At 44.7% G+C, this 24,772-nt stretch overlaps 1 protein-coding gene across 1 annotated transcript in view; it reads left to right on the plus strand.

The window, feature by feature from the left end:
• The window catches only part of basp1 (brain abundant, membrane attached signal protein 1), a 35,544-nt gene extending 11,557 nt beyond the window's left edge, over positions 1–23,987 (plus strand). The window contains exon 2 of the mRNA XM_046408004.1: positions 20,547–23,987. Coding sequence (XP_046263960.1) covers positions 20,563–21,192 — 630 coding nt within the window. The 5' untranslated portion in view covers positions 20,547–20,562 and the 3' untranslated portion in view covers positions 21,193–23,987. The remainder of the gene's footprint in view (positions 1–20,546) is intronic.
• Positions 23,988–24,772: the final 785 nt, after the last annotated feature.

Here is a 24,772-nt window from a genome sequence, read left to right on the forward strand (position 1 = left end):
ACAGTGTCAGATAAATGTGAGATGTAAATGTGATCAGCTCTTTCAAGCATGCAGACTGAACACATGACACAAATCTCAAACCAATCAGAGGCTGCTGACATCAACAGTTTCATAGACCCTCAACAAAGGTTTTTGTTGTGTCTGTGGAGGTTCATCTCAGTCAGTAGGTCATAAGATGTCAGGAAAAAGTTGCATCCAAATCACTGGACTCTGGACTGGACTCTACTTAATGTTTAATCATGTCTAAAACTGTGGCTACATTTTCAAAATAGTGAAAATCATAAATATAAACCAACAGAAAATATCCCTCTTTAATATGCATGACTCATGAGACAACAGCTAAGATGTCCAGATGTCCCTTTCATGGCTTGTACATCACTTTTGTAAATATTTTCATGACAAAAGTCTTAAAGTCACGTGTCATCACATCTCATCTGTGACATCATGTGAAAAACATGAAATAAATGATCATGTTTTGTCTGTATTTTTGCGTGATAGTGTTCTGTCAGCTTGCTTTAAAGGGACAGTTCACCCCCAAATGAAAAACTACATATTTTTACTGTAGTGATGTTTACCCATCTAGATAGTTTTGATGTGAGTTTCAGGGTTTTGGAGATAGCAGCCGTGCGATTGTCTGCCTTGTCTCGAATATAATGGAAGCAGACCTACAGGTAAGAGGAAAAATATGTGAATGTCCCCTTTAAAATCTGACATATCTAGTTATCGATATCCTTTTTTAAAGTTCATCCATTGTGTGTGCTTTTGCTTGATACCTCTTTCTGCAGACCAGTTTGTCGTCTCTTTTCTGACACTGAACACCTGTTCAGGATTTTCAGGTATTCCATTGTTCTTTGTGTGCTTAAACAAGACAAAAAAGGGAAGGTATTCAAATAAAGCAGCAAACAATGCGGCTGTACATTATCAATAACATGCAAACACAGCTGAGAACACGAAGCCTCAGTCCTGTTCGTGACAAACAGTGGCTACAACGACGTGCACCATCTTTACAGGCTTATTGAAATCAATTTTTAATATTGTCTGTTGTTTTCAATTAGTTGATTCAGTATGAAAACCTACTTAACATGTGCTGTCTTCAAATCCAGTAATGAAATAACTGGTCACGTGAAAGAAGTTTGGTGTGTCCGCGCCACAGGTACATCATGTCGTTTCTACAGGTGAACAGGTAATTTTTTCTCCCATCCTGAGTCAAAAGCATCAAAAAACAGTCAGCTCGCCAGGCGGGAGGCCTACTCTCATTTATGTTCAGCAGTGCCTGTGAGGAAAGATGCACAGACGAGATCACGATTCCTTTGAAAGTATGCAAACCGAGTACTTGACAGCACTTGAAGTCTCCTGTCTTAACAGCGTGTATCTCAGGCTGGGTGGCGGCGGCGGCGTTGTGTGTCGGGAGGAAGGATTATTGGCAGGAGCCTGTGATGGAGTGGAAGATAGAGCTGGCTGTCACAACAGTTTGGGAAGAGTCCCTTTGAAATGACAGAGGACTAATAAATCCACCCTGCGCCGTCGCCGACTCCACTCAGAGTCCATTTTGATTAGTGGTTTATGATGTGCACTTTATTGCAGCTTATCTTACATGTACAGTGTGCACTCCTGCTCAAAATGGCTGCCGTGTGGACTGATCAGAGAGGATGGCAGACTGCTGCTGTTAAGGCTTTCAGCGAGGGACCATCGCACAACAGATTTCTGGAAGGGAGAGAAAACCTGCGGCATTCAAATTACACGTCACAGTACAAAGAAAAGAAAGCAAAAGTCCGACGCTGACATTCGTCATTATCATCCAGCTCAGCTAAAACTCAAAAACAAAGTTGACATTAAAATGAACAGTCTTTGATGTGGTAGGAGACATCCTGAAATCCAAGTCTGACTTCATCACTAGAAAGCACATTTTGTTGGGACAAACCGAGGAAGTCATCAGTCAGACAGGTTACCCAAGTCCGAGATGAGCATCAATATGGCTGCCAGAGGACGCATTATGTTAGCTGAAAGCCCTCAGTCCTGGAACATTAACAAAGACAATACAGAACAGCTGATCCATGACACACACTGTGTTTTTGTTAAGACTCACACAATGCTGGTCACTGTGTGGACGCAGACCGAGCCGACAGTGTGCCCTGGCAGGACGTGAGAATGGTTTGTCCTGCAAGTATGACTAAGACCTTTGATCAGATCGGCCATCGTACAAAAACTGTGATTGGTCAGAAATATCAAAAACTCACCTCGGTGTCATGAGATTTCGTAGAAATATACCTTCAATTACTGCTCCAGGTGCTAAAAAAGAAAATAATCATGTAAAGACTGAAAGTATTTCAGTCCAAATTATCGGTCAGTGAAATCCAGAAGTGAGTTAACAGCTGAGGCCAGAATTGATGATGTAGGCTTCAAATCACACAATCCAAAAGGTTGCAGGTACTGCTTTACTCTCCCATAATTCACAAGAAAGACCCCAATCCTTTTCAAAGGACTTCATAATTAATGCCATTGGCTACAAAAGGCTGAATCACCGTACAAGCACAAGAATTATTGCACATTTCCAAGTTATGTGTGCATCTAACGCTATAGGAGCACAGGCTTACGTGTCTGTCTTCTAGAGCTGGATGTATTTTCATTGCTTTTTCAAGAGAGTGGTCCTTCACTCAGCTGAAAAGGACTGTATAAATGAATATTTTATGGAGTGTCATAGTCATTGATATGCTGCAGCCACCCCAGACACAGACTGCTAGTCATTATTCTGTGGCATTTTCTGTTTTCGTGTGCAACACAGTCGTGATGGAGAGGATGGATTTCTGTGAATGACTGAATTTAATGCATAAATTACACCAAGTTATGTCCAGTGTTGCCCATATACATGCTGTACAAAGTGGATCATCCACTAAATGGTGAGCACAAAGTCATGGCTTTTATTTCTTCACGTCTGGCGTGTAATATTAGCAGCTCGCTGAGGCTGTGTCACTTCACAGAGCTCGGGTTTAGCACTTCAGCTTGTTTGGTTCCCCTTTTGAAACCAAGAGGAAATATTAATAAAGTGGCTTTATAAATAAATTGCTCTGGCAGATTCACTGGTATGAAAACACCGGTGGGTTTTGGCTACACTTTGCAGCTCTCCTAATTGAGAGGATTCAGAGCGCCTTTGACAGATTGAGTGGACTGCAGTGCATCGCATGATTTAGTAGACGGAGGGGGCAAGTTGCCAAACTGAACATTTGGATGGTTGGCAGCATCCAGAGCTGCACTCAAAGGAAAAAGGAAGCAGGCAGCTCATTGCTTCATTTATTGCTGTCTGCACATTTGGTTAAGTAGTCTCTGATATTTAATTGAGTTCCACCTGGGCTGTTGAAGTGCTGATTTGTTGGCTGATGTGGCTCCCAGTGAGGCTAGCTGGTCATTGTTAACATATTGCTTTCCTGCAGATTTACTTGGTTTCTTTTGAAAAACTACACTAAGCAGTATTTCTATATGAACAACCGATCAAATGACTGCCTGTAATTTGTTGCTTGTAGTGACGAACCTACAGAGAATCAAAACAAGATGACTCTGCAGTTTCCCTTCAGCTCTGCTCAAAGTTTGTTAGCATCACATAACTTTACTGTGTGGTTCAGTCTTCCTGCTGTCATCAGCCTCCTTTCCAGCAGCCAGCAGGCAGCTGTCTCAAGCAAAAATAAAACCACTGAACACCACCTGCCCATCTCTAAGTGACAGATGAACAAATTGGTGACTATCTAACTAGCTAACTGGTAAAGTAGTGGAATGCGTAGAGGCTAAAGACCCAGATGTTTATCCTGTAGAAATAAAATGGTTCTAGCTGATGTGGTTGGGAAGATTTCAGTTTGTCTCAGAAAAAATCTGGTCTCATTTTATCTGTACTCAGAGCAGATTGGAGCAGAATCTGGTTGTTTCTTCCTCCAGAAGCTCCGGTTCTGCCAGAAGTTGTCTCCTCCAGAGCTTCTCGATGCTCAGCAGCTGAGCTGCGGCTCTTTCCCTCCATTCTAATTGGTCTTCCCTACACAACACTTTTTCACTAAAGATGAATATTTTCAAATCACACAAATACACTTTGTATTGGCTTTGTGCTGTGTAAAAAATTCACTTCATGTTTGGTGTGAACACAAGGGAGATTTTTAAACTGATATTATGAATGAGAGATTTGCCAAAGGAATATGTCAGACTTTAACAGATTTTTCAGGTAACCGACCTTGACGGAGAGGACAAACCAGAGTTAAAAGCGTTAGACTTCTTATCATCAGGTTAACTCAAAACGTCTCCTGATGAATGTCAGTGTCGCGCCATATTTGCTTTTAATTCACTCTCCCAACTGCAAACGTGCAGTAATGAAGATGTGAAGATCATCTGGTCAGGACACTGAAGCTACACTCCGATTGTGTGCTTGTGTGTCGATCATTCTGTGCTTGTTTACGTCTTTTCTTCTGCTGTTAAATTCCTTGTTTGTATATCTGTGTGGTTTCCACCATAAATAGGAATCGCTGTATGAACAGGAAGCTGTTATCTGCACACGCAACCAGTTCCTCCCCTGTCGTTTCACCTCGGGAAGCAGTGAAACTGAAGAATCTCTTCAGACTCTTTGTCACTCTGACAGGCTGAGCAACAAACCAGAACAAATGTGGTCTCTCTGTACGGCTGTCTGTGCTCATCCGACGGTGTCACATCTATTTGTCTGCATGGCCTGTGGCCAGCGTCAAACCCTCAGCTAAGGACTCGCGTTGTTACGTTTGCCAGCGTTACGATTCTTCTTTGGTAAGAAAGAAGGGACTGTGGTGTGTTTGATGAGAGTCGCTCTTTTCATCGTTGTGCATGAATTTCGGAGGGTTTGTTAGTCAGAACCATCTGATAAGTCGTCCAATGGAAACTGTTTGACAAAGGTCAGGCAAAGAATCCTTGACATGTGATTGGATGACCTTTTGTTTTTTTTTCTTTTTTAGAAAAATCATTTGTGTTTGGTGCTGTTCTTTAATACAGCACTTTGTAACTTACTGTTTTTATTCAGTAACGCAACAGGATCAATAAAGTCTATCTATCTTTTCTTTTGTTGAAATACTCTACAGCTCTGATACAGCTGATGCAACAGTAGCATGTATGCTAACCTCTTGTTGCTACTGATCGGCATTTGCCCACGACTTCCTGCCTACATCTGGTTGGTAATTGAGTGTTGCACAATATCAACCAAAACTTAACCTTTAAAATCTCCAAATGGCAACATTATGTTTGAAGAAACATATTAATGAATTTGACCAGACATTTGCTGCCAGCCGTCTTTACAGTTTCGACTCAGTACTCTGGACCGTTTCAGTCTGTGCCCAAAACACGTTGAGGTTCAATAAGAAGCCCTTCTGTTTGTACGAGTTGTAATTATAGAAGGAACATGATTAAGGACATGAAAAGGGGAAACTGGAGAGATACACTGGAGAGTTTGGGTGCTTTGTGAAATCAGGAAGTGATGACTTACGCAAACATTTTCCATTAAATCAGCAGAAATGCCACCGAGGTCTGCCCACACTGGAATTAAAACCAGTAGCTTTTGGTGTGATGGCAACCAAACTACAACAATACTGGATCATAGCATGAAATAACCATGAAATATAATACGTAGGATTCGGGGTTTTTTTGGCCGTAGTTTTATTCTGGACTCTCATTTGAGAGACTCCACATGTCTTTGTCTGCACGAAACACAGCGTTTATAAACTGTGTGCTGCTCGTACAAAGTCCAGGACCATCAGACCAGAATCCAGAGTTCATGTCCTGCCTGTTACGTTTAACCACAAATCTACACTCCAATTCAGGGATTCGCTTTTCCTCATGGAGGACTCTAAACAAATACTTCTAATGATGGTGCTTTCAGGAGGAAATGTTCTGTCTCATGTGGACATGCTCCACTTTCTATTCCCAGAGACCCGAGATTTCCCAGAGGATGTGAGTCCTCTGGGGGCTTTGTGGCTATTTATGGAGAAATAATTCGGGAACATTAGTTTAATTTTCATAAAGAGGTAAATAAATGCTCAAGTGCTTTTTTGTGGGCTTCTCATCTGTTTTGACAATCACAGGCAAGTGAATGTTTCTTTTCAAACTAACTACAACATGTATATGTGAAGGACTTGAGTTTATTAATCTTATCTTAAAACTCATCCAGACTCTGAACTGTCTGATGTGAAGGTTTCTAAAACTTAAGCTTTCAAAACCAAAGCTGTCGCATCAAAGTTCATCAAGTTCAAGCAGTTCAGGAGAGGAAAGAAATACGAGAGTTATGGAAATCCACTGGCTCTTGTCCAGGGTAAACGGTGGAAATCACATAAACCAAACAAAGAGGCAAGAAAGCAAACTGTGACGACGGCTCAGCGGCTTCTTCTTCTTTTCTACAAATTAAACTTGGATTTTTTGGAACTTCAAGTTTGTAAGTGAGGGAGGAGTGAGACTGAGAGCCAGCATGGACAGTCACGCTTTCTCTCCATTATTTCTGATTTGAATTGACATTTGGTGCCATTGGTCTTGACCTTTTCTCTGCTATCAGGCAGTGCTATTGTCATTAAACCTGTCATTCAGCTCTTAGGTTAAATGGGGTTGGTCAGCGTAAATGTTGCCCCCGAACGTTAATGCCAACCAGTGATTGTGTTGAGGGTTTAGGTTTAAAGTTTGCATTTCGGTTTTCCATTTTATTTGGTGACAGCACTGTGCTAAGGTCTGGTCGGGTTTGGCACAAATAACTCTAAGATTTTTACAGTTAGTTAGCACATTGACAGGATAAGGACATGATTCTCCACTGTGCGAGTCGGGTTTTACTCTCTTTTCCTGCTCGTCCCAAGTTTGCTGAAGTGATATCAGACTTACCTTACGTTTTCAGCCCGGGAGGTTTCACCGTCACATCAACAAGGCTGCAGGTCTTATTGTGCAAATTTCCCTGCAGTTCATCGTGACTCGCGCCTTTGGAAAACTCCTGAAGAGAATTTAAAGTGAACTTCTGTCTGTGAGCAAGACTTCACTGAAAGTGACTTTGTAACAATGGAAACAATGTGTTGGGAAGAAAACGCAAACAGAAAGTTAGATACCATAACAGAAAGGAAAACTTTTCTACCCTTCCACCACCACTTTTTCTCTCAAGGTCTTTTCTATTTCATGGCCACACTGGGTACACAGGAGGGCTTTATTGCCACCACTCTGACCTCTAGCAGTGCTATCTGTAATGTTGTTGATAGACAAAACTATCCTCAGTGTGCCTGGACGTCAGCTAAAAGTCTTAAGTGCAGAAGGTGATGCGGATTTGTGGAGGCCTGACATTTACCAGGTGACACAGAGGCTGAATTTGATTGGCTAAAACTGCTGAGGTGAGAAGGCTGCAGAGATGAATCTTTGTTGCAGCTTAATGATTGGTTGTTTCCTGTTCAGGTGCTTGTTCTCAGAGGACAGCAGCGGTTAAGATGGCAGGAAATGATCCGACAGCCAAGGCGGTGACCCTTTTTTGGCAACTTGACCTGACACTGTCTGACTTGCACTGGCATATTAAACACCACCCATCTGGTACAGCAGGCAGTTAAAAACAAACACCCCACATGGTCTGATGCTGACGAGGGAGGGTCCTGAGCTGGACTGTGTCAGCTGAGTATCCGGTCAGTGTACGCTTACTGCACTCGAACCAGGCCACAGGTCACCATGAAGAAAGAAACGAAGCTCTGCGGCTCGTCCAGCTCATTCATGCACCCGGCGAGGACTCCCACCTGCGGCGTCTAGTAGAGCATATTCTACATCGCAGTTTTCTCATAAAAACTGATGAGTCATGTAGTGGCCTGAAGCTGGTGTTTGTCAGCAGGTTCACCCCCCGTTACTGAGTCACAACAGACTGCAGCTTCTCAGCTGTTTCTGGAGATCATTTTGAACAGCGTGTGACTAATGGTACTCTGACAGAGTAATACAAGATGCAGCAATTTTTATTATTAAGTTAGTTTTTGTTTTTTTTACCAACAGCAACAAGTTTGCTCCATCAAAAACCGTCATAAACTCCTGCTGTAATCCAGTCAGGACTGATGTTTCTTTAATCACTTTTCTGAGGTGAAAGAAGTAATTCATGTTTTGTTGAAATGTGTGTTTTGACTCAAGTGAGCACGTGTCAAAACGCCATGTCCAGAGTTTCCTGTCTGCTTACCGTCTGAGTGGCTTTTCATACAAACACCGCAGGGTTTATCTGAAGAAAGTCTAAACTCGGTTGCTTGTTCTGTCTCTGCACGGGCATTTTTTAGCCGTGCTATCTCTTTAAATGTGAATGTTTGGCTGAGTTTACATTTTGCGACGCAGGGCCCCTTCTTGTTTTCTTTATGGCAACCTTGAGGCTGAAGGATGGTGTGTGTGTGTGTGTGTGTGTGTGTGTGTTTGGAGCTGTGGGCTTTTCAGAGGTCACATATTTCTCACACACACACACTGTCCCCATCGCTCATTAATAAACACTGTGTGTGTTTATCTGTACACACATGAGCCAAAGTGGGTCTGCTTTTGTATGCGTGTGTGTGTGTGTGTGCATGCGTGTGTGTGTGTGTGTGTGTGTGCACATGCGTCAGTGGTGCCTCACTGGCCTTCTGCAGAAACACAGCCTGTCACACTGATGACTGGAAGCTGTTTTTACCGTCCGGTCGTCACATCACCTCCACAACATGCATGATGTGCTTGTAGACAAGTGAGGACCCTCAGTGCTAACAAAACCGTCAAGTAAACAGTGTGACTCGGCTCAGCTGGTCACAGCTAACGTCGACACCGAAGCAGAGCCCAGCTTTGTTGACTTAGCCTCGTTCTAACCTATTGAGACAAAGCGTTCAGTCTCAGAAGGTTCAGGATATCAAGACTTTGGGGGTGATGCTAACCTTTTCAGTTTCTGAAATTTACACCACTAGATGCTTAAAAAATGTTTTATTTTTTTATTTTAGTTTTTGTCTTTGTTCCTTACAGCATTGAAGACGTTTTATTCATCAGATTCACAGCAGAGCAGGAATTTGAGCGTGGTTGACATGTTTGGAGGTGACATACAAAGTGAGCCGTCCTAAAATGTGGTTTATAACCCCACACTGTGTGGTGTACATGAACAAGTGCGATAAGTGCAGTAGGTCAAAGTTGGACCAGGACGTTTATAAAACACAGTCACTTAGTGTACTTAGTTTGGCCCATCTGCTAACATGGAGGGGGAAATTAGACGTTGAGACTAATGAGTCTCTAACACTGTAGTTTGTAGTGAGAGGTTTGAGGTTTTAACGAGTAGTTAAAGTCGTCTCTCTCTCGTCTTCTCTGATGGTGTTTTGAATTAAACAAGCCAATAGCTGAGTGAGTAAGTATCACAGGAACCATCTTCATTGGAGCGCCCTTAACTGGGAGCTGTCCCGGATTGAATTGGATTTGATTGATTTTTTTAGTTTCGTTTCCCTCTCTGTATATCAAATATTTATGGTTGTGACAAACAGCTGTTCTACCAGGCCACCCAGGAAAGCTAGAAGACAAAAAAAACGGTCCATTAATGCATTAAATTAAATCAGAGTATATCAACAGAGCCGATGAAGACTGAGAAGCTCGCTGTAGCCAAACTGGGTTTGTGTATGTTAACATTGGTGTCAGGGATACACTGAAACTGAAACGCACCACACAACCACGTACTACTGATGCTAAATATTATTCATTTTGATACATTTGGTTCCAGGAATTGTCTGCTTTTCTGCTACTATATTTGCTTTACATTCTTTCATTTAACAGAAGTCAGGTTACAAACAAAATTCAGTTAAACAAGATAAGACATTTTGTCAAAGCTTTAGGAATTGATTGATATGAGCCAATGTTGATTATTACTGATCAAGGAGACAATAACCAATATTAGTCGCAAAAATGATGGAATGAAAACTAAGTTCAATTTTTATGTAAGTGTTTCACTTAACTGCCACTACTTTCATAATCCATTAATCTGTTGGTTATTTTCACAATGAATCCATTACTCTCTTATGACTTTTTATTTACTGTCAGCAGCAAATCTTCACTTTAAGTTGCTGGAATCACCAAAGGTTTGACATTTTTGTTCAATAAATGCAGTTAGACAAAAGTCCTAGGAAGAGTGTAATGGTAAGATGTCCCAATACTTTTGTCCATATAGTTTATTATACTTACTAATTTATAAATGTATGGCACATAGCTGCTGTGTATGTGTGGATGGCGTAGAGTTTGACTTCCTGCCAATAAGCAGCCGTTACGCGTTGCACTGCAGTCGTTTTAATCACAGCTGCCGTACGCTGCTGATGCTCATGAACACACAGTACTGAATGTACGTGTGCACGGGTCACATACAGAAACACACACAGAGTCACAATCACAGAAAAGGCCGTCGTAGAGCACTGGTAACGTACGGCGAGCCTCGGCGGCATCATTCACACAGTAAACGGAGCCCTCGGTTTTCATGCAGCCCACATTAGGAGCCTGCGATTAGCCGTCGATGTCCGTGTGATCCATGGGATTGGGTGGGCCTCCTGTTTTAACACAGCACTGGTGCTGTTACTGAGCAGACAGATGCTCCTCTGTCACCATGAAAGTGACTTTAGCTGTTGAAAAACGGCTCCCCTGAGAAAGATGCATCACTGAGGAATGTGGTGTGAAGCCTCGTAAACAAAAAACAGCAGAAGAGAGAGTGACGTCTTCGAATCAAGTCAAAGATGCGCAGAACAACCATAACTAACAACAGACATGTTGATTGCTGAACGGGCTTTTAGTTTGTGCTAATGCACAAAAAATGTTCATGTGACATTCCTCACCTCCTTATTTGTTTTAGATAAAGAGGAAACCTCCTGCACTCAGTTTGCTCTCAGAGACTGAACTTCTGCTCCAGATGGAGAAGTTACATATTTACTCCTGAACTTCTCCTGTGCCTCCTCATCTTATCTTCTCATTACACAGTGACTGCTGCTCACATTAACGGTGTTTGCCTTAATGCAGCAGCTTGTCGCGTCCACCAGCTGACACATCCACAGTTCAAAACAGATTCAGTCAAGTCAAAACTCTAATCAGTCTAAGAGTCAGCTCTTTCAGGCTCGAAGGGAAGAGGTTCCTGGGTCAGAACGAGTTTGGAAGAGCAAGCAAACATATAATGAGAAGTGATGTTTAGAGCCCACAAGAGGGCTCGTCCTCCTCGATTTGAGCCAACGGTTGAATTTGTTTCCTCGCTGTCTTCAGTCGTCCTTCTGCTCCACCGATCTGAATTCATGGCACTTGATTGGATGCGAAGTGAGTTTACTCCCGGTGTTGTCGGACATCATCTTCATTTGTCTAAAGGTCTTGCAGTGTGAAGCTGATCTGACCCTAAAAGCCAGATTTGCGGCGCGTCTTGTTGAGGTTTGTCTGTCAAAAATGGCTACTAAATGTCGTGTTGTCGTGTTCTCAGGTGCTCCGAGTGACGAATCTAAAGGTACTTTGCATTAGCTCTGCAGCTCCTGTTCCTGCAGAGGTTAAATACCTTCACGTCAAGAGGGCCTGATGTGATCATAAAGAGACAAAATGATGACAAAAACTCTTCTGCATGAAGGCCGTGTTGCTTCAAATGAAAAACTAGAAACTCATCTTACTCTGCTGCCAGCAGTTCCAGAAATTGAAAATTAATTATTCTTCTAAGTCATTTTTACGCATTAATTACTCCAGTGTTTCCAGCTGAAACATGTGATCATCTGTGGTCTTGTGTGGTGCTTTGAGCTGTTTGTCCATCAGGTGTGACGACAGAAACCCACAGCAGAACTCGAGTCCAGAGGTTGCGAGTATGGATCCATACGAGCAGGCCCTCTGTGACTGGTTGAAGTCCATTTGTGGTGTTAAGTGCAACTCACAAAGACCTGAAAAGCTGAAGTGTCGCCCTGCGTGTTTGTGAAGACGTGTTGAACCTCAGCCGTCTTACCTGGTTAACCATTAAAGTCTCGTTTCATGTGCTCGGATGTTTGAAAGAGGCGCACGAGTCAAATCAATGCACATAACAATACAGCAACACTGCTTCAAGGACTGTACGAAGGACACATTAACATTGACTCATACATGTAATTTGATTCTGGTTCAACTCCTACTTTGAAAACCTTTGATGTGTAATATGATGATACATAACTACACAACATCACGGCAGTCACGTGGCGTGATGCGGAAACTGAAAACTTAATCATTTCTCTTTGCAAAGCAGAACTGTGAGCCAGTCGGATTCCTGCTCTTTTGCACGTTGTTGTTGCATCCCGAACTCCATCGCATCCAGCAGCAGGTTGCGACAGTTTTTAGTCTGAGTTTGCGTCACCTCCCAGAGGGCCAGCCGGGCGAGTCCGGTCACGTCGTCCCCCCACACCCACACTGCTTCTCAATGGGATACAGACTGAAGCTCAGTCAGCAGTTCATTACTTCACAAGGAGTAATAAACAGGAAGGACATGTAGAATTCTTCAGCTGAAAAGCAACAAAGTTGTGCGTTGAGAAAGCCAGAGAGACTGAGCTTCTCTGAGGCAGAGCTGTCTGGTCCAGGTTTTCAGAGGACGTTGTGTAAAAACTAAACTGGCCTTAAGGTTCACTGGTGGGTATTTGTCTTCGGCCTCTCTGAGTCTCTTTTCTGACATAAGAAAACAGAGTGAATGCATCTGACGAGTCCAATCCCTCACATTAACCACAGCGTTGGTGGCGTCGACAGTCTTCACAGAATGTGAAGTGGCCAGGTGCATCTACAGGTGTTTCTACCCTGTTCTTACTGTTCTACATTGTGTCTTCACCTTTTGCAAGTTGCTTTAACGCAGCTTACATACTTTCCTATGAACCTTCAAACCTCTTGACCTCTTGACAACTTTAAAGATAGTAAAGAAAGTAAAAACATCTGGATGGCCCCTGGTGGCTGGCTGCAGTACTGCACATAAGCTCCTCCTCCTCCATGTAAGCAGATGGGACACGAGCCAAACTAAAAATTCAAAGTACACATCAACTAAATTTTTCCCAAAGGTGGTTTCCGTCATTTTAGGTGGTTCTTATCACACTGTGGCCTGATCAACTGTTCATTTTTCAGATCAGTTTGGTTTTGTTTAGTTGTTTGATGATATAAAAAGTGGCTGAAACTGACAGCTGAGCACTGCTCTTGATTGGCTCAGACGGGTGTGAGGATGGCACCTCGATACTGCAGCTCCACCTCCCGGTCACTACTGCACAGACTCTGGCTCCAAATGACATCACCAGAACAAGATGGCAGCACTCTATTTTGATATTTTGACAGTGGTAGAGTAAAACCAAAAGACCTTGCGGTTGACTGTGATGAACTCCACAGTTTGCAGAGAATTGTAAAAGCAATTTTCAGGAAAACTTATCAGTTTTTGTTTCTGTCAGTAAAAGATTTCTCTCATACATGACTTGGACCAACAGAGGACACCAAACCTTTGCAGTGATAATCACATAACATTTTCATACTTTCAGTACTTTTCATTTGGGGTGAAAAACTGACCTAATTAGCTGCCGATGAGACGCAAACGCCTGTAACACAATGAATTATGGGTATTTTTCCTTAAGCTTGGAAAGCACCTGTTCAGACGCTTCACAGAGCCTGACCTGGATGTGTCAGGCAGCGACATTTTACAGGAGAAACAAGGCCGGAGGCTTCGCTCCATTTCACAAGACATCGAGATGGGATGATGAAGTTCTGCAGGTTGGAGAGCAGAGGGAAACAGACACCTGAAAACGTTGGTAATTAATTAGACGGGTTTACAGGCTTTATTTCAGTGCTGGCTGTGATATTTAACATTTTCATCCAAATTTTCCAATCAGTTATGGAGCAACAGTTTTAATCTCTCCTGGGTCTCCTTAGGTCATAAAATGTCAGCTTTCTTTCCCCTCTAAATATGTGACTCATCAAGTTTAGATCATTTTGAGTCAGTGCCCATTCTGGTACACTATATAGACAAAAGTACTGGGACACGCCTCTTTGTCTTTGAATTCAGGTGTGATATGGGTCTGTTCCTCAGGGTTTGGGCTCAGCCCCTGACTTCCAGTGAAGGGAAATCTTAATGCTTCAGCATACCAAGACATGACTGTGCCCCAGTGCACAAAGCAGAGCTCCATAAAGACATGGTTGGATGAGTTTGGAGAGCGGAAGTGGAAGCTGTTAGAGCTGCAAAGCTGTCTGCGTGTTCAGAATGAGACGTCATTGAAGTCCCTGTTGGTGTGATGGGCAGCTGGCCCAATACGTTTATCCTTGTAGTGTATATAGCAAGGTCACGTTAGTGTTTGGCACTGAGAGATCACCTGTGGAGATGTGGAGGTCAGACATGGCCACTAGATGTCCTTCTTTAGGAAAACCTAAATGTCCCTGTTTTCCAGCATTTGATGACTGACGCTGTCGGTTTCAGGATTGTAAGTCTTCAAGTTTAGATTTTGAGGTCGAAGTGAAAAACCTTCTGGGACTCTTGGAAATATTTCCCTGCAGCTACTGAAACACACACACATCTGATTGGCTCATGGGTGTCTGTTTAAACTGCATGTCAGGAGGTTTGAGATGCTGCAGACTGCTCCACAGTTTAACCACTGTAACTATGGCAACAGTACGGACGCACCAGTTTGCTCTGTGATGACACTTAAAGCTGCATCGACCACATTCGCTGAACAAAGTCACAATGTGATGACATATTGGACTCAGTCATTTTGATGGTGCGTTGTCATGACATTTGGTTTTCTAAAAACAATATTCAGAAACAAAACCGACATGCGCTCAGTCTGTTGTTGCTATGGTCACACATGAAGGGACAAGCAGCTCATTTGTGCTGAGTTACTTTGCATCCAGACAAACTTGTGCCAGACGTGGAGGTCATGTGAGCGTCTGAGGGGGTTGGGACTGTGTGGAGCGAAATGCCACTGAATCCAGAGGGAGGGGACGCCATCCGTTTCACTTCTCTTGTTTTGTTTTGTGTGCCGTCGGTTTCCTCCGCAGCTCAAAGCGTCCGGAGCCATTTTGTATTCGGTAAAACACGCCTCAGCAAAGCGTCTCGCTGGCTTTCGTCTCTGCTGAGCGCGTCCTCTGACTCGTAAGCAGCAGCTGAACACACAGCGGCTCTCTGTGGCCGCTGATCAATAACCATTTCCAGCCTGGGAGTTTTCTCAAGCCCTGTCAATTTGAGGATTGATTCTCTAAACACCGATGAATGTGTGCGTGTGCGTGTTTAGCATTGGTTTGAATGCACATGGTTGCGTGTGTGTGTTCGGCCTGAGGCCAGAATGAGCAGTGGGCATCTCAGGGTGATTAAAACAAAGTGATGACTTCGTTTAGATCACTTCCTGCTTTGGTATTTGACCGAAAACAAACTGCGCTTTAAATCCAAAGTGATTATTGACTAAATAAAATGCTGACTCAAAAAAATAAAACTTTTAGCAGCATATTGTAGTTAGCAGGACAATCAAATTTATTAAAAACAAGCAAAATAAATCGACAGAACGTTGTGAAAGCCTTCGTCCTGCACACAGCTGGAAGCCGCTGCAGACTGGAAGAGTTTTCTGCTGCTGGCTCTGACACGGGGGGCCGGTACTAAGCTTTGGGCTCGCTCCGGTATCCTGACATTCACTGGCAGCTCGGCGCTTTCAGGGCCGGAATAAAAGTGGAGAAAATGTGGTGGAGACGGTGGGGGAAAATACTTTTGCATCAACTTTGGCTGTGATGTCGTAAGGCTGGCCAGGGTTTGGAGCTCGGCGCTTTAAAATAGCTCACTTCTGTGGGAAAATCATACCAGCACAACATGAGCGTCTCACCTCGTCATGGACTCCAGTCTGTCATTTCTCAGGCTGACTGTGAGCTCCCAGCATCCTCTGCTCCCCCTTTTCTTCCAACTCAGTGCGGAGGATTTTTTTTTTCTATTTTATTTTTATTTGTGTGTGTGTGTGTGTGTGTGTGATTGGGCCAGATTTTCTGCTCCAGTTTTCCAGCCGGTCCGCTCAGCTCTCTGCACTCGTCTGCTGCAGTTTGGCCTTGAATCAGCCAGCTGGATGGCAGCGGGAGGAAGTGTTCAGGCCTGTGTTATGAATTATGGCGTTACATTCATGTCGAGAGCACAAAGGGCAGATACTTCAGCCAACTGCTTCACTGGATTCCTTCACATATCACTAACACCAACGCGGTGTTAAGTTATCGCATTTATTTATTTACAACAAACTTTACAAAATAACAGACCAAAACAACAAACTGTGGCTTTACTGGGGGTTTGCAAAACAAAACCAAAACTAAACCTCGGTGTCCATATGTAGCGACAGGAACTGTTTAACAGAGAACAGCAGTGCAGTTCATCCAGTCCATCACGTCGGTGTTGAGTGCTGATTAAACACACAACATAAAGCGACAGACTGACTCTAAACCTGCACCAACCGGACTGCTTCACTAACGCTCTGATGAGGTTGGACTGTTTGAAAATGGAGGTCAGTGTGACACTGAGTTGTTTTTAGCACCAGGCTGTCTTCAAAATGGGTTACTGTCACTGTCGGTGACCACGAAAACCACGTTCCTCTCAGAACGTCAACTTCCAGGAAGAAAGAGACAGCAACGCTAATGCCAAGTGACACATCTTTCATTTAGCGTCATTCCAGCCGAGTTTATTTTATAGGCCACAGTCTCAGCGTGTTTACAGGCAGGCAGCAGCAGCGGATCGGCTAGCCGCTAGCAGCCGTTTAGTCTCCATCCCAGCTAACGTGCACCTGGCTACGAGCCTTTTAGCTCCAACCTGCAGAGCACGTCCTGTAGTCGGGTCAGACCGAGGCTGGTTAGTGGCCCTGCAACAAGCTGCACCAGAGTTGAACAGAGAACTGAAACCTCTGCTTTATGAATGTTAAATAAAAGGTGTTTACTTCCAGTCTCTCTGCTCTGACACCAGACTGTCCCTCCTGCAGCTCCTCCTGCTTTCTGCTGTCAAGCCGATTTTCCAGAGGACATGAAAGCTGAGCGAGTGTGTCCGAGCAGCTCGCGGGGTCGTCCCGTGACAGCTTTAACCTTTAATGTGTCATCTTTGATGGCAGGAACACAGAACCTGCCAGGCCAGGCTCGCCGCTGCTCCAAGGCCGGGGGATTTAGTGAGACCCCGGGACCTCCTGGAGACCTCCATCTGCCTGAGCAGAGGGACAGGAGGACAAATCTGACCTGCAAAACATGTGCCAAGAGGAAGCGGAGATCCTCACAGAGGGACAGAATATCATGCACATGCACCTTGCATATCAGCCAGAGTAAAGCGTGTGAGGAGAAACAATCGAGTGCAAACCAAACCCATCAATTCACAGTCTGAGCAAAAGAAAGAAAAGGTACCTCGGTAGCATTTCGGTACAAGGTGCACAGACTGGAACAGAAAGAGGAGGAGCATCTAACCAAAGAAAACGAGAAGCGAGGAAAAGAGGAAAAAGAATTCGGAGGATCGAAGACACTGCAGGTGAAGCCAGCGAGGGCCGTGGAGAGGAGGGGAGGCCGCAGCGACGATGGAGGGACTACTGCAGGAAGTGGGAGGTAGCTGGGAGACGGGCAAAAGAGAGCAGAGGCGAGCAGTGGCGTCGGCGTGTGGGCGTGACAGATGACTCGCCAGAGAGAGCGAGAGAAAACCAAATGTGAGGAGGACTCAGCCATCTGCTCCTTCGTCTTAAAGCGCTTTGCAACTCTCCACTCGCGAGGCAAAAAATTTGACGGTGGATTAATAATGCAGTCTGAATAGTTTTTCACAGGACGCCGCGGTGGTCAATCATGTGTTCTGTCAGCTCAGCAGCTTGTGCGGCTGAGGGCTCGGACAGTCGCTGGTTAAAGGAAGCAGCTGCTGAGCGCAGTGGAAAAGCAGGAAGAGTTAATCTGGTGTCTGTGCGAGTTCCTCAGGAAAAATTAACGGAGTTGAGAAAGAAAAGCGTTTTTTTACTGTAAAGGAGTGTCAGTCCTGTTGGAAATCCATCAGCTGATTCAGAGCGGCAACACGTCCTCGTCTCCAAATTGGCGCTCTGTAGGTGTTGTCTTATGGGCCACTTATGACTTTAAACTCGGCAGCGCCAGCCTGGATGGCGAGTGAGCTGAGTTTGTGAGGAACTCGTTCTGTAAATCGTGTCTCAGAAACATCAGAACATCTGAAGCTACAGATCGTTTTCCAATATCCTCTGATCAACACATTGAATTCAGTCTGGCCACACCCACTTCTGGCTCAAGCCCCGCCCATTCTCACTGCGGGTACACGTTATTGATTTGGTTTAGCTGCGTGCTCATCCCTGTGAACCAAGTGGTTTCTGTTGTTGTGTTTTTCCTTTCCCGCCGTCGCCCACGTGAAGCGCTGCTGCAAGTTCACGTGTGGCCGCTCAGACTTCCCTTTGTGCTCGTGTGACTGCGCTTTGCAGGTTAAATGAAGTCTTTTGTTGACCCGCAGCGTTTTGTCCAGGTTGTCTCGGCCCTGCCCCGGCTCTTCAAACGCTCGAACCACACGCCCAGCGGCGACAAAGCGGCCTTCGGCTGAACAGAAGCCACTGTGGACTGTGAAGTCATTGTACTGGCAGCACAAGCCGGGAGTCAAATGATGTGATGCAGCAGAGAGACCTTCATTGTGGCCCGTGTTAAGCGGCGGCAGGAGCGGCGGCCTCGGCGTCCGCTGGACCTTCAGGGCAGTTTTGCATGAATAGTGGAGTAATTCAGGGAGCGGCGACGAGGTGATTAGCATTTTGAGTGGATTCACCGCCAGCTCTGTTCCCATTGGCAGGCGAATCTGTGAGTAGCCAGCAGAAGCTCTCGGCGGTCGGGTTTGTTTGGTGCTTTCAGAGACGCTTTGACAGGCTTAGGCGACCACACACAGGAAGGACGAGCTCGTCCAGGCAGTCCGTCAGACAGACATGATGTCCTCCTGCGACTTCAAACACTGTGGATGAGGTGAAACATCTTCAACCTCACAGAAATCCGGTCGTCTTTGCTCCTGATGTTCAGATGTTCCTGTCACATTTTACTACAACAGCTTTCGTAAAACTGTTTTTTTGTTTTTTGAAGGCAAAGAAAATGAATGTTTGTACTTTGACCTGCACATGACAAGAGGACCAGCAGAAGATTTGTGTGCTTGTTTTGAAAATGAAAGAACATTTGAATGAAAATATATCGAAACAACTTTGATGTGAATCTGACGTTTTCTTCTCTCAGAGTGCACACGGTTTGTCGTTTGAGGAACTGGACTGTTTCGTCGGCAACATAGTTGAAATATTTTCAACAACGTGTTTGATAAGCTGCACAACTGAATTTACATGAAGCAACAACATAGAAAACAGCATTGAAAGTAAAACAGAACAGATAAACACAAAAATGTCCAGATAAATAAACTAAAGAAATACTGTGTCTTTTATCTGATCATGAAAGGCTTTAGCATGCGGTCGTTTCATATCTGTTGGATTAAAGCTGACGGTAGGAAATGACATCACATTATGGTCACATTATGGTACGTTTTGAGATGTGAGCTCTCTGGGTGCCTTCAGTCTTCAGACTTTTCCCTGTCAGAAATCTGTCAGGCTTCTCAGTGAACTGACACAACTTCTCTTCCTGGCTTTTCCTAACCAGCAGAACCGCCTGCCAAGTTGGTTTTGGTTTTAGCTTTAATTAAGCATTCAGACTTGATGTTAGAAACAACAAATCGTCCCGTCCTCGACTCTTTGCTGCTAATAAACCTGATTTGTTGGTGGTTTTGAAGTCCTCTCCCCCATCGAGCAGACAGATGGTGATCCTTCAACTGAAGGAACGAGCCAGGGATCTGCAGGTGTGTGTGTGTGTGTGTGTGTGTGTGTGTGTGCGCGCGTTGAGCCTGTGCCTGTATGTGTGTGTGTCTTGAGCCTGTGCCTGTCTGTGTGTGTGTGTGTGTGTGTGTGTGTGTGTGTGTGCGCGCGTTGAGCCTGTGCCTGTGTGTGTGTGTGTGTGTGTGTGTGTGTGTGTGTTGAGCCTGTGCCTGTGCCTGTCTGTGTGTGTTGATCCTGTGTGTGTGTGTGTTGAACCTGCCTACACACAGTGTTGTGTACCTGCTCAGTAACTGATTCACCTGCTGCTCTCCAGTCTGCACAGACCTCAGGTTTCATTCAGGTTTCACTCAGTTTAAGAAAATCACGCGTTAGAAAGGCTGCTGGCGAAACTTTCTGCAATAATTAGTATTACTGTTTCCACTCGTGTCTGAATGTGCTCAGCCTGATCTGAAAGAGGAAAACGTCCTGCTGGGCGGCTCTGAGGAGCCTTTGGTTCTGCTGAGGAAACACATCAAAAATGCAAACTGCAGCATATCGTTTCACTGGGCGTCTTCTTCTTCTTCATGGCCTTACGTGGACATGACGTTTGTGCACGGAGAGTCTGTTTGCTACAAAGCCTACTCTTCATCATAAATCACCTGAGGAAGAGGAGCAGTGACGCTTCATTCTGTCAGGAGACTTGATGTTTGTGGCTCTTGCTCACATTTGGTTTGTTCTCGTCCAAAGTGTTTGCTTCGTATCAGACTCTCTTTGCAATGAATGAGTGAATGTTTCAGTGTTACTAAAATGTGTCCTTCCTGTCTGTTTCAGAGGCCAGAAATCCAAAATGGGAGGCAAGCTGAGCAAAAAGAAGAAGGGATACAACGTAAACGATGACAAGGCCAAAGACAAGGATGCCAAAGCAGAGGGGGCATCTGCCGAGGAGAGCGAAGCGCCGAAAGACAACAAAGACGAGGCTGCCGCCGATGCTAAGGAGGTAGCAAACGACACGGCGGCCAAGGAGGCGCCAGCAGCAGACGCTGCAGCGCCTAAAGAGGAGGAAAAAAACGCCGCTCCTGCTGCAAAGGAGCCCGAGAAACCTGCCGCCAACGCTGAGCCCAAAACGGAGGCACCCAAGAGCGCAGAGCCCGCCAAGGCTGAGGAGAAAGCAGCTGCTCCCGCCCCGGCCAAAGAATCGGCCCCTGCCGCCAAGGAGCCCGAGGCTAAGGCGGCGCCGACCCCAGAGAGTAAAGATGAGGCCGACGGCAAAAAGACTGAGGCCCCCGCGGCACCAGCAGCCAAAGCCGAGGCGGCCCCCGCCGCCTCCCCTGACCCCAAGCCCACAGAGGCGGCTCCCGCACCAGCAAAGGAGGCCGCCGCAGCCCCTAGTTCAACACCAGCCGCCGAGCCCCCCGCCAAGGAGGCGAACGCCACAGAGGCACCAAGCAAGGATCAAACCGTAGCAGTTCAAGATTAATGGACAGCTTCTTTTCGGAAATGAAAAAATAAAGTACCTAACTCAACGACGATGAAGATTAAAAAAAATGAAAATGAAATTAACTAGCCCACTCATATTATGATGATAATAACAATAATAATAATAATCGTAATGATGATGATTTGTTGAATGAGGAGGACTGGAGCAAACCACCTGGAGAAGTTTCCCGCCGCTGCAGATGATTATTGCTATTATTATTGTTATGTTTTATTTTTTTCTGCTGTAGTATTTGAACTTTGATACGAGTCTGTGCCATTCCATCATCCCTCTCCCTCATAGAGTCAAGAGGTTTACCCCATCTCCGCCCACACGAGGCCTACGTTCATACCTTCACCTGCACCCTCAGAATTTGGGGAAACGGACTGAGGGAAGGGGGACGGGGGGGTTATGAAATCACCTTACCGACTGGACCACTGAGTCTGTCCACGTCCCTTCCGCTCATCCTCCTCTTCAGAGTGTTGGCTTTGGCTCGGTACCTTCAGCTTTTTGATGCCGTTAAATAGTGGCTGTATCCTTTCAACCCCCCCGGCCTTTTCGGTGTTGTTTGGTTGTGTTGCTGTCCGTTTTCTTCCTGTGGGTTTCATGCCACTTTCTCTCAACGGCAAAAACTGGAGTCCAAATTCACGGCGAGGGCTGCGAATGTTCAGGCTTTCTAAGACATTCTGCTGGTTGAGAAAGGCCGACTTTGCAGAGCAAAACACATTCTTAGATGTACAAAACAGTCGTAGGAATTTTTCAAATACACTTCTAGATTTTGTACTGAAACCCTTAGCTATATTATAAGTGAACTAAGTGGTTTTTTAACATTTGTAATATGCTTATAAAATCTGCAAAGCCTCGCTGAAAAGATCTCTGCAGTGTTCTTAGAAAGTCTGGTGGAAATCTCTGATCCTCCATCCAAATCTGATGACAAATTTGAACAAATTCTTTTATTTTGAAAGACAAATGTGCTGCTGACGTGGGTCCTGGAGACGGTTTGACTTTGCTTAGGATACCAACTTGGTGACGTTTTCTGCATCATGAGGAAGGTTCAGTTGGGTCTCTCAAAACTAATTAGACAAAACCGGCTCTTAAGCTCTTCTCTGTGATTGTATTCGTTTTCTGCACTGGAACTCAGATCCTCCACTTGAGTAGAAGCTGCACCACAAAGGAGACGAACTACAGTCTCCGTAACTCCAAGTAAAAGCTGCAAAATGTTCTTAAGGAGCAAAAGTATATTGTGAGAGGATCTTGTGGTGCTGCTTTTAAAGTGCCCATCGCAGGTTATTGCAGTAAAGAAACCACATAAACTGGTGGTACAAAATGAGACGAAACCCTCAAAAACGACCAAAAAAGTGTCCATTTTAGCTCACGATCAGATTACGCCTACGTGAGCCGACTTTATCAGCCGGTGAAGGTGAGACACTCCAACCCTGTGGTTTTTGTGTGTGAGCCAGATCACAGTGTTGTCATTAAAACATAAAGCTTCAGCTTATCCAGGGTTTGCCCAGACAGCAGTTTGTTTGGTCAGTTTGGCATTTTCCTGTCCTGTTTAATAGCAAACTAAACATCTGGAAAATGAGACAGCAGATCCTTCTGAAACCGACTTTTACTTTACACGACTGCAGCCTGAGCGATGAAAACGTCAGCACTTTGGTATCCACGCGGGTCTGCAGCTCCGGGACTCTCGGTCTGATCCCAGGACAGCACAGGAGATTTCACTGGAGGGTCAGAGCCGTCGCCTTGCTCCCCGTTTCTACGGCAACCGTACGCCACGCTGTCATTATGGGATGGAGAAGCCTCGCACACGAAAAGGGAGCTTCATCATTTTCACCCCTCATGCATTGTACTTTACTTTTCAGAAATATATACTGCATATGTGTACATGTATGCAATGGTGGAAGACAAAAGTACTCACACTCTACTCGAGTTGTCGTATTACAAAAAATACCCCCAAAGCCCCGCATTGTCATTTTTTACAAGGTACAAGTATACATTTGTACCTCTTTGTTTTTGGGATTGTTGTGCTTTAGGTTCAGAAGGAAGGAAGGAAAGAAGGACGAAAGGAAGATAAAAGGCAGCTTGGTTGCTTTTCATGACTTTAAATGAGCCGATAAAGAAAGGAAGTAACTTAAGTAAGGAGAGAAGGCAGTGAGGAAAGAGTGAAGGAAATGTCTGATATTTCATATTCTTATCCCTTAAGTGGCCAGTTAAATATATCGCAGTAAAATTTAAAAAATGTGCCCCTGACATGTGCTGGACCAAATACTAAGTGGAACATAACCCGTCGTATACGACACCAGCAACCCAAGATGCTTGTGTACAAGTACTTCTGTAACCTCCGCCTCTGCGTATATGTACGTATACATGCATATATTTACTAAAGTCAGCCATCCATTTGCCAGCTTTTCAGTTCCATCCACCTGACGCACGACGTTTTCCTCCCAGCACTCGTCAAACCGTAGCAGAAACAAACAGCCGAGGAGCGTCACGTGTCACTTGGTTCGCTTTTTCTTCCTCTCTTGACTCAGTAAATTGCATGTCCGTGGTTGGGTGAACCTGTAGTCCTGTCTTTTTGGTCAAGTGGAAAAAAAAAAAGAAAAAAAGAAAATTATTATTTCTCAGTCTGCATCCATGGCAACTACAGTTGATATTTTCATTCCATGTCTCAGCACTGCTATTTCCACACCACTCGCTCATTCAAAACAAACAAAAAGATGATATGGAAATTGATGCATTCAAAATTATATGTACTTGTATAAATGGTGCAACAGTAATAAAATGTAAGAAATTGACGGAAACTTGATGGATTTTGTGCAAGTCAACTCTGTGGCGCAGAGGAAGAAGATTCACTGGTGGTTTTGATCTTTTCACAGTTTGTTGAACGTAAGAACATCGTTAGCCATCAGCCGCAGCATTAAGACCTTTAAGTAATCAGGTGTTTACAGAGCACATTTCTGCAGGAAAACCTTTGTTTCCTCTTCCTGTCAGCAGCAGCCTCGCCCCCAGCGGGGCACTGACACATTTCAAAAAGCCCAACGAAGGCCTGCAGACCACCAAGACCCCAACCTGATCGAGAATCTGTGCAAGGCGCCGGAATAGGTCCAATCCACCAGCACCCACCAGGACCGCAATGCACAGGACCTAAAGGGTCCCACATTCCAATGCTGGTGACCACAAACCCACCTGACAGCTCGGCGGTCAAGCGAGACCTGGCAGATATCACGCAGGTGGTTTTAATGTTGTGGCTGATTGTCGTATCCAGCTCGCCGGGCGAGGAGCGGGCTTCATGCTGGACAGGCTGTTGCTATATGACAGGCTTCACTTGATCTGTGTGGGTAAAGTCTGCAAAAGGGACAGTTCACCCAAAATCAAACAGTTTTTTTTTATTTATTATATTGAAGGAAGGCTGTCGTCTCTGCAGCCGATTCTTCCAAAACTCTGCGACTCACACCAAAACTGTCTCCATGGATAAACGTCACCACAGGTAAGAGGGCTGAACTGTTCCTTTAAGTATTTTTATATTATTTTTTCTTCTTAAATTACTGACTGAGCTGAGTCAGAAGTGATACTTTTTGAT

Source organism: Scatophagus argus, chromosome 13, assembly GCF_020382885.2.
Source record: "Scatophagus argus isolate fScaArg1 chromosome 13, fScaArg1.pri, whole genome shotgun sequence".
Classification (NCBI taxonomy): Eukaryota; Metazoa; Chordata; class Actinopteri; family Scatophagidae; genus Scatophagus; species Scatophagus argus.